Genomic DNA, 15,306 nt, shown 5'->3' with positions numbered 1-15,306 from the left:
ATGAAGGGGATTGACAAGGTCACTGTAAGTTCATTGGAGCCCCAGCTGGACGCTGTGCACACTCAGGCAGGCCCCACATTTTGCCCCAGGACCCGGGACGCAGCGCTGGTAGGGGTGCAGGAGGCCAGACTCAGCGTGCCCACAGGCAGGCATCCAGCGGGGCCTGGGTCTGGCGGGGTCCCAGGCCCCGCTGGCTTTGGGAGCTGCCACATGAGGCTGCTTTCCTGGAAGTTGGGGCAGGGGGGGGAGAGCTCCAAAGACGGGCCCTTGGTCAGGCTTGGCAGACCAGAGGGATGGGTTTGGAGGCTGCCTGTGCCTGTGGGGAGGCCTGGAGAGTCTCCACGGGCCACAAGTGGGAAGGGGGGGGCGGGAGCGGGTAGAGAAGAGAAAAATGGCGCCCGCCATGTGTTCCCATCTACACTCACATTACCACTCAAAAAACCCTGGATATGCCTGCCACTTACTCACTCTTCATCAGTTCATTCTTCCACTCATACAGTTCTTCTCATGGCCTCTTCCCACCTTCCGTTCACATCCATGAGACTGTGCACCCCCATCCAGAGCGATATTGGGGGTGGCTTCACTACAGCATAAAAGATCATCGCTGTCCTCCAGGAACGTAACTTAAGCCAGTCATTATACTTTGGGATGATGCGCCATTTTACAGATGGGGAAACTGAGGCACAGCGAGGCCAAGGTCTGCCAGCAAGTAAAGGGCAGAGCTCAGAATAGAACCCGTAGCTCTGAGCTGCAGTCGGGGCTCTGCTCCCATAGCACATGATGGGGTTTCCTACCCCGCACGGCCCTGAACCCAGGCGATCACATCCGAGGACACCGAGGGCTCCATCCACATGGATGTCCCTGTGTAACCCAGCCTCTAGGCCATGATGGTGGTACCCCTGCCTGGGGTGGGCCAGGCAGGGTGCCTGGATGTGCCATTTCTCTTGGACTCTCTTCTGTCCACCCCTTTGCCTTCTTATAGGACAGGTTTTCCAAGAGCCCCCCGGGTTAACTTTCTCCTTTTCCCCTCCTTCTTGCCTCCCGACTCTAGGGAGATGAGGGACCCATGGGGCCACCTGGCGCCCCTGGCTTGGAGGTAAGTGTTGCTGGCGGGGGTTTTGTTGGCGTTGAGCCTGCTATGCCCAGTTGGGCACCATTTGGGTAGCGATCCGAGAGAAGTCATGGGTGGGGGCCTGGGCCAGCCAGAGGGGGGACTAGGGCAGACCTTAAAGGAGAGAGATCAGAGGCGGGACACTGACCTCCGTCGTCGCCCGCCTGCTGGGTGCTGGTGCCCTTCGTCCATTTTCTCATTCGAGTCTCCCATGAGAGGCACCAACCACTTTTCTTAGTGTCACTGGAGTCCGGTGAGGCTCAGAGACTCAGGGGTTTAGCGTCTCACAGCCAGGAAGCGGATGCCCTGCCTGGAACCTAACCCTGCATCCTCTGTCCTCCCCACCGCTCACAGCGGCCTTCCGGAAGGTGCTTGACACCCCCCCCCCCCCATCCCTGCAACTGATCCATCAGCAGTTCACGAATGCTTTAGTCTAGGAACTCTTGACACTCTTACAATCTGTGGAGGACCCAAAATGCTCTTCTTTCTGTGGGTTACATCTAGCAAAATTGGCCATCAAAATGGAGACATTTGCCGAAACCGGTTTGGCTCAGTGGATAGAGCATCGGCTTGTGGACTGAAAGGTCCCAGGTTCGATTCCGGTTAAGGGCATGTACCTGGGTTGTGGGCACATCCCCAGTAGGAGATGTGCAAGAGGCAGCTGATCGATGTTTCTCTCTCATCGATGTTTCTAACTCTCGATCTCTCTCCCTTCCTCTCTGTAAAAAAAAAAAAATCAATAAAATATATTTTAAAAAACAAACAAACAAACAAAACGGAGACATTTGAAATGTCTTAATCCATTTAAAACTCATAATGAACCCATTTCATGTTCACAGAAATACTAGTTTAACGAAAAGTAGCTCTATTTTTCCAAATCAAAATAATCTCATGGAAAGAGTGGCACCGTTTTACTATCTTTAGTATCTTTGCATTCAATCTGCTGACCATCCCACATGTCACTTAGCCTCTGCAAACTTCCTCCGGCCCTCGTGAGAGTGTGGGCGACACAGGCAGATGACATCTTAGTCCTGTTATCAAAACGGTTTGACCACACGGATCGAGAGAGGCCCGCAGGGACCCCCAGGCGCCTCCAGACCACACTGGCGGGACCACTGGCATTCGCTCCCCATCCCCCTGGGCCCTTTATCTCCCGTTCAGTCCCCTCCCTTTCCTCGCTCCCTGAAGCAGGTATCATCTCCTCATTATGAACTAGGTCAGCCAGGGAAGGGGACTTTCCCAAGGTCACCCAGCTGCAGACCTTCCCCGAGTCTCCTGAACAGCCTGTTGACATGGGGCTCTGCATCCCTGCCCCCACCCCAGGCACCGCGACCCTCCCCTGTGCCAGGTCCTGGGACCAGCCGTGCTGCCCACCAGGCTCCTCTCATTCATCTCTTTCTGTTGCAGGGTCAACCTGGCAGGAAAGGGTTTCCTGGGAGGCCTGGCCCTGATGGCTTGAAGGTGAGGGGACTTGGAAGGGACTAGGCTGAGGAACGGGAGGGGGAAACGCCTGGGGAGGAGAGGAGAGAGAGGAAGTCAACATGTGAAGACCCAGGGCAAACCCTGAGCTCCATGGCCAGTTGTGACGTGGGGATGGGGGTGCAGAATAGTCCCCATTTATCACCAGGTGTGGGTAATCCAAGGAAAAGGGACATAATCTGAATGTCCTGCAGTGGGGTACTCGAATAACGGGGCACAGCGCAGCCACCACAGATGGAGTGGTGGGATTTTATACAGGAAGTGCCTGTGGGTGTGGTGGTGGGAGGCGGGTGTGAATCAGCGCCTTATGGGCTGAGCCCGCGGCAGGGACCAGGTGCACCGCGCTCCTGGGTACTCGGAGCAGAGGCTGGATGTGGGCAGGTTATCTCCGGGGGCTGGGACTCCAGGTTTCCTCCTCCTCCTCTGGGCCTCTGTGTGTCCCCAGATGTGCAACACATTTGTTTGTGATTTTCTTTTAAGTTGGGAAGAAAGAACTAGCCTGGGTAGGACAGTGATGACCCTCACTCAGCAGGGGGGTAGCCGCACTCCACGGCTTTCCGGGGACTCCCCTTGGGGCTGGATTGTCCCAGCCGTCAGGGACAGGGATCGTGGGGCCAAGTTTACAGCTGGGCACGTTTACAGAGGATTAGCACAGAGCGAGGGCCGGGGGCGGGGGCGGGGGCGGGGCAGGCAGGCAGGTTGTCCATATTCTCTCCCCTTGTCCTCTCCCGCCAGGGGGAATGGCCCACATGTCCGTCTGGCCCCTCTGGTGTCATGAGCTGAGGTCTGAGGGAGGAGCTGGGGGAGGATGAGGCTGGGCCCGGGATTGCAATGAGCCACATCCATCTCCGAGCCAAAGCCCTGGCTAGTCTGGGCCCCTGTCCTGCTCTCTGAGGTCTCGGACTTGCTCCCTCGGATACCAGTTGGGTTTCTGTGGTGGGAGCGATGACATAGCCCTGGTCGATTGATCCCATGAGTCTGCTCGCCCCTGTCCCTCTGTCCAGCTCACACTGTGGGGAGGCCAGAGCAGCTGTCACTACCTAAGGCATAGGAACCACCCCCCCCCCCCCCCGGCATGGGACCAAGCTGACAGCTGAGGCTGTGAGAGACCCCCAAGCTGGAGAGCTAGCAACAGCCTTGGAGATAAATGAGTCTGATCTCCCTCATTTGTAGCTGAGGAGGCTGAGCCCAGAGCAGAGAAGAGACTCACCAGGGTCACCGGAGGCAGAGCTTTGGTGGGGGTCGGCGTCTAGGACCCAGGGGCTCCTAGACCATTCCCGTCCTGCCATGAGGGGGTCTGGTGCTGGAGGAATGGGGGTTTCAATCAGTCAGACTTACGTTCCAGCCCTAGCCCTACCTCCTGCTGGCTGTAAGACCTCCAGCAGCTCACTTCTCCGAGCTTCAGTTTCCAGCCCACAAAATGCAATGGGTTGGTGAAGGGCCCACATGCGATGTAGACATCAGCGTGCCGAGTAAGCCTCCCAGGGCCACTCGGAGGACACGGGTGACTCAGGTCATCCCCAGGGCCACAGGGTCTGTCCCAGTGTCCCTCTGTCCCTGCCATTTGTGTAGAGTCTCCAAGGCCAGACTCTGGTGACAAGGCTCCTCGTCCATCCCCACCACAGGGACTAAGGCAGGTCGGGTCGGGGGGTGCTCTCAGGAGGCCTGGACTCCTACCGCTCAGCCCAAGTGATCCTCCTCTGTTTCTTTGCAGGGGGAGCCGGGCAACCCTGGACGGCCAGGGCCCATGGGTGAGCAGGTAAGTCCCCCCCGGTCTCTGAGCAGAACGGCTCTGTATTGAGCACTTACTCTGTGCCAAGCCCGTTGGGAAGCAGTCCTCATGCACCCCACTTTCAGTCCCTTCCCAGCTGCAGAGGTGGGTTCGCTCGTCTCCCTCTTTCATTGATTGGTCGCTGAGTCTCAGGGAGTGGGAGTCTGGCGGAGAGAAGCCGTGAATCACAGTCACAGCGGCCATGCCCCACAGCCTGCCTCTGCTGCTGTCTCTGGGGCATTCGCCCAAAGGGGTGGTATGACATGGCTCCCAGAACATTCAGCCTGGAAGAGCCCTTCAACAGTAGCTGCCTGCCCTCGACTTACAGATGAGGAAGCTGATGACCAGAGGAGCGTAGCCACTTGCCAGGGGCTCTTGGTCAGGCGTCCCTAAATCCTAGAGCAAGTGAAATTCAAACCAAGGGCTCTGGCTGGTCGGGAAACCGGGCCAAGCAAGGTCTGCAGAAGGAGGTTGAAGGACCACAGCCTTCCTTCACTATCAAGGTCCTGGGCCTTGGCGCTGGAGAGACGCAGCTCTGAGTGCTGGCTGGGCGGACGGGGGGAAGGTAGCAGTCTCCTCCACTCCTCTAAGGAGGACCCCGTCCCCACACCCTGTAAGGAGGAATGACGTGGGGACGCGGAAGAATCTGTCTCCACCGAGCACCAGGGATGGTGTGAGAGCCGGGCACGATGGGCTCCCGCACCAGGTCTGCACCATCTGTTGGGGGGAGAGAGGAGTTGGAGCAGGGGGAGGAGTGGGTGTTTGGAAACGCTTCCAGTGTCATTTGAGCGCATTCTGCGGGAAGCCCAGGAGTTTGGAAGGGCTGCTGCGGCCTGGACATATTTCCTGATTGGGGAAAAAAAAAAAAAAAGGCAATCCGATCAGCAGACTTAATTTCATAGTTATGCTGATGGTAGGGCCCTCGGGAAATAGACACTCAGAACCCTATAATGTCAGTGTTCTTTGTGCCTCGGGCCCGTTTAGCAGGCTGGCGACGCTCATAGGCCCCTTCTCAGAGTAGAATGTTTAAATGCAGAAAATACAAGGCGAAGGATTGCAAGGAAAATCGATTCTATTCAAATGACAGTTAGGAAAACATGTCCAAATGTGATCTACTCATAGGTATGCTGCTTTATTAATAATAAGATCTAGCATCAGGTCTAAGAACAACCTCAATTTTGAAGGGGTGACAAGACTTAAGGATACCTCTTGAAGCTTCTGCAGTAATATGACATGTCAATATCTGTGACAGTTTTAGCTCCTAGAGTCACAGTATCGGCTACATTTATTGGGCGCTTGTTTAGTACAAGGCTCTAAGCCACTTTCTACACCATCACCTGCAATTCCGCCAGCAGCCCTGTGGTGGGAGGTGTTATTGCCCCATTGTGCGCATGAGGCTCAGAGAAGTAACTTGCCCAAGGTCTCCCAGGCAGTAACATCAGTGTCCGAGCTGCCAGGGCCCACACTCAGGCCTGCGGGATCCCCGGGACCTGTGAGAGGGACTGGAAACCCCTTGGCCTTCTAACAGCTACTTAGAGTGTAGCCAGTTTGCCAGGCCCTGTCCTAGGTGCTGGGGACACCCAGACGATTCCAAGGCACGGGCCTTGCCTTAGAGAAGCTCTGGCGGGGTGTGGGGTGCAGGGGGTCGGAGGGCGGGGGCAGGCATGTAAACACCTAACTCTGAGATGCCTGGTCCAGCAGAGGACCCACAGCGGTCTCTCCTAGTTGCCTCCCCAGCATGTAGCGGAATGTCACGTGAAAGGAGGGAGGAAAGGAGAAAAACTCCCATAGCAGACAGTGGCCCTTCATCTGTAGACACTGAGTTCCAGGCCAGCTCCTCCCCCAAATCAAGGACTCCGATCCTGCCTGTGCAGTGCCCACTGTAGGTGACGATCCTGCCTCCTCCCCGGTGCCCTCCGCCAGCCCGAGAGGAGCCAGCGTGCCCGTGCTGTCAGCCGCTCCTCCACCCGCCAGGTGGAAGCCCTGGGCCTCTGGCACTGGCCCCCCCTACCCCCCAGCCTCAGCCCCACCCGCAGGACGGGCCTGCCAGGATGTTCCGGACACTGCCCCAGGGAGGCCGCAGAGGCGGGGCGGGGCATGGGGCGCTTGCTGTATGGCCCTTATTCATTAGGATCCTGTTTGGCTTCTTGTTTGAGGTTTATGACCTGCCTGCCTTCCAGGGCCCAACAACCCATAAATTTAAAGTAGCTATGAAATTTCTCTTTCCCTGGGCCAGTCGGCAGAGGCCTCCGAACAAAGACGCTTTTCTTCCCTGCACTCCGCGTCCTCTCCATGTCTGACTGCTCCCTTGTGGGGCGCTCCGGCCTCTGTCTTAACCCCGTGCCCTTTTAAAACAAGTTAGAATGGGATGGGAGGGAACTCACATGTATTGAGCGTCGACGTGCGCCCCGAATTATCTCCGGAACTCGGAACAACCCCGGGAAGGGGGCGGGACCTTAGGTAAAGTCCTCCGTTCTGGAGATGAGACTCAGAGAGGCTCTGTGGTCTGCCTGGGGCCCACCAACCTGCAGATTCAATGACAGTGACACCGATAGTGCTAGGTGCCAGCCATTGTTATTCACATTGCTATCACCTGAAAGTGCTCTGATTTATTTATTTTTTTAAGTACGTTGTTGCAAAAGTCAAATACGCAGTTCTTTTCTATGGCTTATTAGGTATGACCTCATACCTTATACCTCACTCTCTCACCTCCTACTCCAACCCCAAAGGGTCTCTGAGCCCAGGGAGCCAGGGCCCTCCGTGTGTAGTGATGGTGTCTGTGTGTGTGTGTGTGTGTGTGTGTGCGTGTGGGACGGGGGGGGGAGGGGGGAATCCGTGCCCTGCTCACAGCCTCATGCTCTGGAGGCCCCGGTGCTGGGCTTTGGAACCACTCGGCCCCAGGCTGCAGCAGCCAGACACACGTGGTCCTGGCCCGAGGTGGAGCTTTGAAACTGGCGCTGAGACCCACAGAGCTAACCCTTCGGAACCGGGTGGCATTCTGTCACTTTACTGGCTGTGGGCATAGCTTCTGGTCTATTTCTGATCAGGTTCAAGGTCCCCTCTCTGCGTATGTTTTGGGGACAGGGAGCGGACATGATGGGACAAACCCACTCACCCCCAGTCTTCCCTGATGCGCCCAGAAACTCAACTCTTGGCTGCAAACCTGGTTCTTCCCAGGGCTTTTTGACACACACACCGCCCCCCCCCCGCCCCCCCCCCCCCAACCACACAGTTTGAATTTTGAGTCCTCGGTTTGAATTTCCCTTAACAGAGAAGAGTGCAGGGTCTGGACAAGGACGTGTCCGCCTTCCTGGGCGACCCCTCTAGGCGGTTCCCCTTGCTGTTTGCCTGCTCAGGGCAGCAGCGCGACCCGCGGCCTCCTAGAGGAACCGCTGGAACTCGGAGGCGAGTTAGCACCCAGCGGAGTGACAAAGAGCAGCGGGAACCGGTGTGTGTGTGTGTATGTGTGTGAGTGTGTGTGTGTGTGTGTGAGTGTGAGTGCGAGTGCGCCCTTTCAGAGCGGAGAGGAAGCCTTTCACAAGACAGTGAAGAGGCCTCCGCTTCCCAGATTTCACTCGGGTCTCTTGGCAGAGGCTGCTGCGGTATTTCTATCCTGGCCAGCGAGTTCGCTTCTCTCTTTGAAACGGCCCCGCAGCCCCGAAAGATGGGGACAGATTCCTCACAGACAGGCCTCCTCCCAGCACAGCTTCAGGGCCTCCCCACCATCACCACTCTCAGCCTGATTCTGGCGCGGGAAGAATGTGTGGCGCTCCCAGGGATGCTGGCAGCGGCCCCACCGCTTGGCTCCCAAACGAGAACCATCTGGCGGGGCGAGGGAAGTCAGGACAGAGCCGGGAGAGGCGGCTTGCTCGGTGGCAGCCCCACGCTGGCAGGATTACCAGGCACGGGGCAGGGGACGAGGGAGGGAGACAGCCCCAGAAGAGGGACGCCGCGGGAGGTTGCCTTTGAACCTCGGGGCGCCCCTGAACTCACGGTGCTCCCTCCTGTCTTTTGCTTTCATACATGTTTCTGACAGGGGCTCCTGGGCTTCGTCGGGCTGGTCGGGGAGCCAGGAATCGTGGGAGAAAAGGTAAGTTGTGTCGAAGGGAACATCTAAACAAACAGAGCTTGTGTTTTGCAATCTTGAAAAGATGAAGGGGCTGGTTGACCTGGGGGGTTCAGACTTCTTTCTCCTGGGCTCTCCTCATTGCCCTGGCCTCCGGGCCTTCAAAGGACCTTTGTCCCTTTTGTGACCGAGGCTCAAATTGGGGAGGTGACTTGCTCAAGGTCACCCAGATAGGAAGTGGCAGAGCTGGCATTTGAACCAGGTTCAGTGTCCAAGGCCACACTTGCCTACTAAGTCACTCTGCCTCGGGCTGGCCCAGGTGGCCAACAGCCTGTGGCTTCCCATTCTCCACCCGCCCCAGCCCCGCCCTGCCCCATGGCCCTGGAGGGCACCCACTTTCCTTCCTGGGGCTTATCTCATCCTCGGCAGGCCCTCGGAGGAGCTGATGGTACTCCTGTTGGGCAGATGGAGAAACTGAGGTCCAGAGAGGGGAAGCATCTACCTTCATCTGCCCCCACCTGCCGCCAGGCTTATCCTGAGCCGCCCTCCTCAGCACTCCTTGTGTCCAAGACCCTCTGGCCACCACATACATGTTCCTCCCCCTCCCCCTCCCCCTCCCCCTCCTCTCCCTCTTCTTTTTATTTTAACTTCTGATTTTGAAATACTGATAGATTCACAAGAAGTTGCAAAAAAGAGTACAGAAAGGCCCAGGGCGCCCTTTCCCCTGTTGCCGTCAGGGGTAGCATCTTGCGTCACTGTGTGCAATGTCAAGGCCAGCTCTGCCCTCTCTTCTTGCTCAAATGCTCCACACCCCTCCTCGCCCACAGAGCATCGCCCATGCTGTTCCCACGCCAGGTACACTCTTCCCACTCTCCTCCCTCCACCCTTTGTCTGAGTGACTCAATTACCCTTTAGCGCTCGGGTCAAGCTGTACGTCCTCAGGGGCGTGTTTCCCCACCACACCCTGCACCCAGTGGGTCAAACCCCCCGTCGAAAGGCCTTGGCGCCGAGACCCTCTCCATCACTGCTCGGCCCCACTTTACATCCGTTTTGGCGATGTGCGTCCATCTCCTCGCAACACTGGGCCTCACTTCCTGTGAGCAGGATCTGCCTGTGTCTGCTCACCACTTTGTCTTCTGGGTCCAGCATGTCGTGCTGGTCACATAGCAGATGCTCAGTAGATGTTTGATGGCCGGGAGGGTGGACACAAGAACCAGGGCCTCACAAAAACAGCCGGATTCGAACCCAGAGCCCCTGCCTTCTGGCCACAGCTCTGTCTGCTACACTCATCCTCTCTGCCCGTCTGTCAAGAAAGAGTTCCCAGCATCTCATCCAGGTTTGGGCAGGGGGTGGGGAGAATGAAACACATGCCTTCCATTGCCATCTCCACCTCGGCATGACCAGCTAGGCCCTAGGGCAGCAGTTCTCAACCTGTGGGTCGCGACCCCTTTGCGGTTGAACGACCCTTTCACAGGGGTCGCCTAAGACCATCCTGCATATCAGATATTTACATTATGATGCATAACAGTAGCAACATTACAGTTATGAAGTAGCAACGAAAATAATTTTATGGTTGGATGACAACATGAGGAACTGTATTTAAAGGGCCAGAAGGTTGAGAACCACTGCCCTAGGCCCAGACCAAAGGGGACGTGCAGTTAGCGTATCCTTGCCTGAGGGAAGCCACTGTGTGGCATGCTGCAGTGGAGCTGGGGCCTCCCTGGACTTGCCCAGGGTCTTAACTTCTGCTGTGTGACACCCCAGACCCCCACCCCTCCCCTCATCAGCACCCTGAGTAATGTGACCATGACCTGGGCAAGGACTCGCTATAGACCTTGGGCAAGTCCCTGCCCCTGTTTGGCCTCCGGAAGGCCCTCTGCACCTGCCCCCCCACAGAGCCACCCACAGCTGTGACCTCCTTGAATTGTTGTCTCCATCACAGGGTGACCGGGGCATGATGGGACCCCCAGGAGCGCCTGGACCCAAGGGGTCAATGGTAAGGAGCAAGTCTGCATCCCTCTGCCCGCTCCCGTCTCAGCCATGGCGGCAGCTCTGCTCTCTGCCTGCCTCTGCCTCCTCCAGACATTCAGGATGGTTTGCTCCTTCTCCCTGGGGGGGGGGGGGGCGCGGGGGCTGGCTGCTGCTCTGTGTCCTTGGGCTGGGGCTGAGCCGGCCGAGGCGGGAGGGACTGAAGGAGGAAGAGACACCTTCCACCGCCTAGTCCTTCCTTTTCTTCCCTCTGCGTAGGGTCATCCTGGAACGCCCGGTGGTGTTGGGACCCCCGGAGAGCCCGGACCCCCGGTAAGCAGAGCCCTCATGTTTCTGAGCTCAAACCCACTGTCGGGTGAGGGTGAGGCATCCAGACCTCAGAGTCAGACAGACCTGGGTTCGCATCCCAGCTCCACCGCCCCCTGACTATCTTGCCAGGGCAGATCACGGAACTCGGAGCCTAAATTTTGCTCAACTGCAAAATAGAGAAAATACCTGTGGTCATGATAGTGTGATGGCACAGCTAAATGAAACCAGGCAGCTGATGCTCATTCATTCCACATGATGTCCATTCCATAGTGACGTCTATTACACGGGGCATCTTGGTCGTTAAAATACTGTGAAATTTGTGCCTGGGGCCTGGCCAGGAGCTGGGATGCAGCCATTCACAAGGCAGAAAGCAGTCCCTGTCTGTCCTTTAGGAGCTTCTATTCTGGAGTGAGGGAGAAAGAGAACCCAATAAATAAGGAACTTCGGGGAAAGGAGGGAAGAAATGGGAAACGCTGGGGACAAATGGGCTGAGGATTAGAGCCGAGGATGCAGGGGTCCTGGGCTTCTTGCGATGACTGAGGGACCTGGGATCTTCCTGAGGATCCCAAGGCAGGGAGGGATGGGAGAGGCAGGAGGGCTGGGGGAGGGGGATGGTCGGAGCACCCAAATTCAGAAGCCCCTTCTACTCCCCGTGGGGTGATGTGGGGGGAGGGAGGGCTGGCTTTCACCTAGAACATGGACCGTCTGGTCCCTCTGCCTCTGCTGATGGAGGATGTGGAGACTGGCAAGGGCACCCACTTCAAGGCCAGGGCTCAGGGCTAGGGTCCACTCTGGGAGATGGAGAGATGGGCTTCAGGCAGGTGGAAAGGGTGTGGGGGGAAGCGCCCAGCCCAGTCAGGACCCCCAGGCAGGGCAGGGGGATAATAACTTCAGGCTGCCCAGGTCCCTCCAAAGGCCGGATTGGGGGCTCCCTAGGGTCTGATGAAGGAGGCCACGGGAGCCTTTGGAGATTGGAACACAAGGAAAGCGTGCACACATCAGATCTCTGCGCCAATTAGGGAGGCAAGGCCAGCACAGTTCCCAAACGTTTGCGTGCACTTACTGTGCGCGGAGCCTATGCCCAACTCTAGGGGTGCAAGATGGTCAGAAATAGCTCTGCTCTTAAGAGTCCCACTGTCTAGTGGGGGTGCCGAGTATGGTCGTTCCTCACTCATTAACAGATCTTTACTGAGCACCTGCTATGCGGCAGGCAGTGCTGGGTGTGAGAAACCTGGCCGCAAGTGACCATCATCCAAACGTGGGTGACAGGCAACAGTGGGTTCTGCCTGTCCCCCCCCCCCAGTCCTTTTGATGAGGCAGAAAGCTCTCAGAATGCAGAGCTGAGGTCAGAAGCCAGCACTCTGAGCCCCCCCACCCCCCATGGCATGTTTCTTCCCGGTTCATGAGGAGGAGGAAAAGCCACATTTGGAGGGGCTGGTTGCAGGCGAAGGCACCCAGCTTGGAATCCAAGGGCCCAGCCACCCAACCAGAGGCTGCGTCCCACCCCCCTCCCCAGTGTTCATAGGACCTGAGCACCAGGGCCCAGGGAACACTCCTGGAAACAGGGTGATGTGAACCCATCCGCGTGGGAGGTGCCCAGGGTCAGAGACCAAGTACAAGGATGCTAGGGACCATGATCAAACCCTAGCTCTGGCACCCCTGGACTGCGGCCTCCCTGCGCCTCAGTCTCCCCATCTGTCCAGTGGGAAGAAGAAGAAAGGAGTTGCTGGGACAAAATGGAAGGCCAGTGGGAGGTGGGCCGACAGTGGGGACATCCAGGGCAGCGCATAGGAGGGAGGTGCTGACCTCCTGAGAATGCCCTACCCCCGTAGCCCAACTGACGTCCTCCTGCCCCATTTTCTCAGTGCTTCCATCTGTTCACTGGGTTGGCCCAGACTGAGTGAAATCAGATCCCAGGGTTGCCAGTGACCCTTCACTGCTGCAGCCTGGGGCTGCCCCTTGGATCTCATGGGGCTCCTTACGCCAGCCGGCTGCCCCTAGTGCCGCTGGGGAAGCCGGAGAGCACGGAGGTCAAGGTCAGAAAGCCGACTGTAGAATCAGACACGTATGAGTCAAATCCTGGGCCCCCACCTGCTAGCTGTGTGCTTGTTGGCAACACCCACAGCTTCCCTGAGCCTCAGCTTCCGCATCTATAAGCCAGCATAACACTACCTTCATTACGAGATTGCTGTGAGGCAAATGATTTCGTTCATGGCGTAATTGCTCAGCAACCTACCTGCACATACTAAGTGCTTAGGAATGGTCTTAGCAATAATAATTACTACTTGTTAGCTACACTAATCACCACAGTATTAATAAGACTATTACTAGTACAGGGACATTTCTGGCAATATTGTTCGCATCTGATTGGCATTTTCCCACTTTTCCAAACACTTTAACACCCATGTTTTTCTGCAGTCCCTGAGGTCCGTCAAGATTATCCTCCCCATGGCGGGGGGTGGGGCGTGGGGGAGGGGGACAGTCAGGTCCTGAGAGCTTCAGTTTCTGGCCTTCTCCTTTAAGAGAGCTGGTAGCTGCTACCCTTTCCTGGGGACCAGCCAGGTCACCGTGTCTTCTCAGCAGCTCTAGGAGGCCGAGGCTCTTCTTATCTAAATTTTTTAGTTGATGAAACTGAGGCCAAAGCGTTTAAGCCACTTGCCAAACTGACAGAATGAGTAAGTGGCAGAGCGGGATTTGAACCTCGGTCTCTGGTGGAGCAGCTGGCCCGTGGAAGCACTTGGCTCTACTGCCGCTAAGTCGAGACTTGGCTCCTGGGATTTCCCAGGGTCGCATCGCGTGCCTTCTGCGGTCTGAGCCCCCTCCATAAAGTGGTCCCTTCTCACCAGTCCTCCTGGTCTCCACCGTCCGCGAGTCAGACCTGCCTCTCTGTTGGGCGAAGCTGGCTTCACACCCTGCTTGCTCTGCTGACCAGGGGTCGGGTTGGGACCCAGCAGCAGCCGGAGGGTGCGCACCCCTCGAGGCCATGGGGAGAGAGAGATGGGAGCTGCGGGAGTTTCTGCTGAGGCCACAGACGGAGCTGGGCTCTCTGGTATTCGGAGGGGGCTGAGGCCGCCCCCTCTTCCTTGTGGAAGGAGCACGCCCAGTCTGCGCCTGGCTGCTGAGCTGCTCTATCCCCTTATCCCCAATGTTTAGTTTATGAAACTGAGGCCAAAGAGTTTAAGTCACTTGTCAAAGCGACAGAATAAGTAAGTGGCAGAGCTGGGATTTGCAAGTAGCTCTGGAGGGGTCCTGGCCGGCCAGTGGGAGCAGTTGCTGCCTGATGGGTATAGCTGGGGCCGGAACCCGGGAAGAGAAATTAGGCAGCGAGACCGCCTGCTCCCTCTCTTTGCCTCCTTTCTCTCCCTCCCGACCTTCTGTTCTCTTCAGTTGTTTGCGTATTCATCATTCCTTCAACAGATTCCTAACTCCCTGCCATAGGCCTGTGCGGGGCCAGTGCTAGGAACAAAGCCAGCCCTGCTTTCTGTCCCTCGCCCTGTCTCTCCCGTGCGCCTCTTCTTGTCATTCCAACATCAAACCAAGATCATTGGCCTCCTCCTCGGGCCAGCCTATGCCCTTCTCTTTGCACCTCTCCACCACCCCCTTATCTACCCAGCCCCCTGCTTCCCTGTGCAAGCCTCCATTCCCCTCCCTCACCTTGGGGCTATGGTCTGGTCCCCCCCCCCACCCCCCTTACACACACAGGGCTGTTTCCAGGCTTTCAGGGAGCCCTCCGGTGATAGTTGGTGTCAGGGTGCGGGACAGAACTTGGGTTGCCACATTCTCCTTGCTGATAGGGGGAGACAGAGGAAATAGGCCCTGGCTGGTGTGCTTAATGGTTAGAACATCAGCCCATGCATCAAAGGGTCAGGGTTTGATTCCTGGTCAAGGGCACATACCTCGGTTGCAGGTTTGCTCCCTGCCCCCTATCGGGGCATGTAGGGGAGGCAACCCATCGATGTGTCTCTCTCCCTCCTTTCCACACTCTCTGAAAAGCAATGGAGAAAAGATCCTTGGGTGAGGATTAACAACAAAAAAAGAGGAAATGGGAATTTAAGGAGAGCCTTTTCTCAGAAGTGTCATGTAGCCTCTGCTTGTTGATTTTGAGATAAAGAAGGAAATGGCTCGTGCAGGGAGGCCTCCCCCGCAAAGGAGAGGAAGGGTTGAGGCCCAGGAACCAGGCGGAGTCCTGCTCAGGGTTGCAGCTTCTCCTCTGCTTCTCCCAGTGGGATAGATTTTCCCCCGGGGCCACAGCCTTTAACGTGAAGGCTGCTGAGCTGGGCAGGGGGCCGCTCCCGAGGCCAAGCTGTGCCCCTTGCTGCTCGCCCTCAGTGCCGACTCACTCCCTGACAAAGGGCTTCTCCAAACTCTTCTCCCTACAGGGTCCTCCAGGATCTCGAGGCCCACCAGGCATGAGGGGAGCGAAGGGACGCCGGGTAAGTGAGGCCCAGCCCCCGGGAGCTGGCACTGGTTCCCTGCTGGGGAGACCACCTCCTGTACCTTGCCCCCGGCCCCGTGCTGAGGTCCTTGACTTTCCCAGCACCAGGCAGGGTTCCAGGCTCACTGTGGGACCCCTCCCATTTT

General features: G+C 57.3%; 1 protein-coding gene across 1 annotated transcript in view; it reads left to right on the top strand.

Annotated features, from left to right (window-relative positions):
* COL27A1 (collagen type XXVII alpha 1 chain) overlaps nucleotides 1-15,306 on the top strand; it is a gene marked incomplete at its 5' end in the record, with an annotated part of 128,550 nt that overhangs the window by 70,195 nt on the left and 43,049 nt on the right. The window contains 7 exons of the mRNA XM_081103611.1: nucleotides 1,052-1,096; nucleotides 2,519-2,572; nucleotides 4,305-4,349; nucleotides 8,398-8,451; nucleotides 10,370-10,423; nucleotides 10,675-10,728; nucleotides 15,105-15,158. Of these exons, the coding sequence (XP_080959737.1) occupies nucleotides 1,052-1,096; nucleotides 2,519-2,572; nucleotides 4,305-4,349; nucleotides 8,398-8,451; nucleotides 10,370-10,423; nucleotides 10,675-10,728; nucleotides 15,105-15,158 (360 nt within the window). The remainder of the gene's footprint in view (nucleotides 1-1,051; nucleotides 1,097-2,518; nucleotides 2,573-4,304; nucleotides 4,350-8,397; nucleotides 8,452-10,369; nucleotides 10,424-10,674; nucleotides 10,729-15,104; nucleotides 15,159-15,306) is intronic.

The sequence above is a fragment of the Myotis nattereri genome (assembly GCF_964212035.1).
Source record: "Myotis nattereri genome assembly, chromosome: 12".
Taxonomy (NCBI): domain Eukaryota; kingdom Metazoa; phylum Chordata; class Mammalia; order Chiroptera; family Vespertilionidae; genus Myotis; species Myotis nattereri.
Note: the sequence above shows the minus strand (reverse complement) of the source record. Positions and strands in the feature narration are given on the sequence as shown.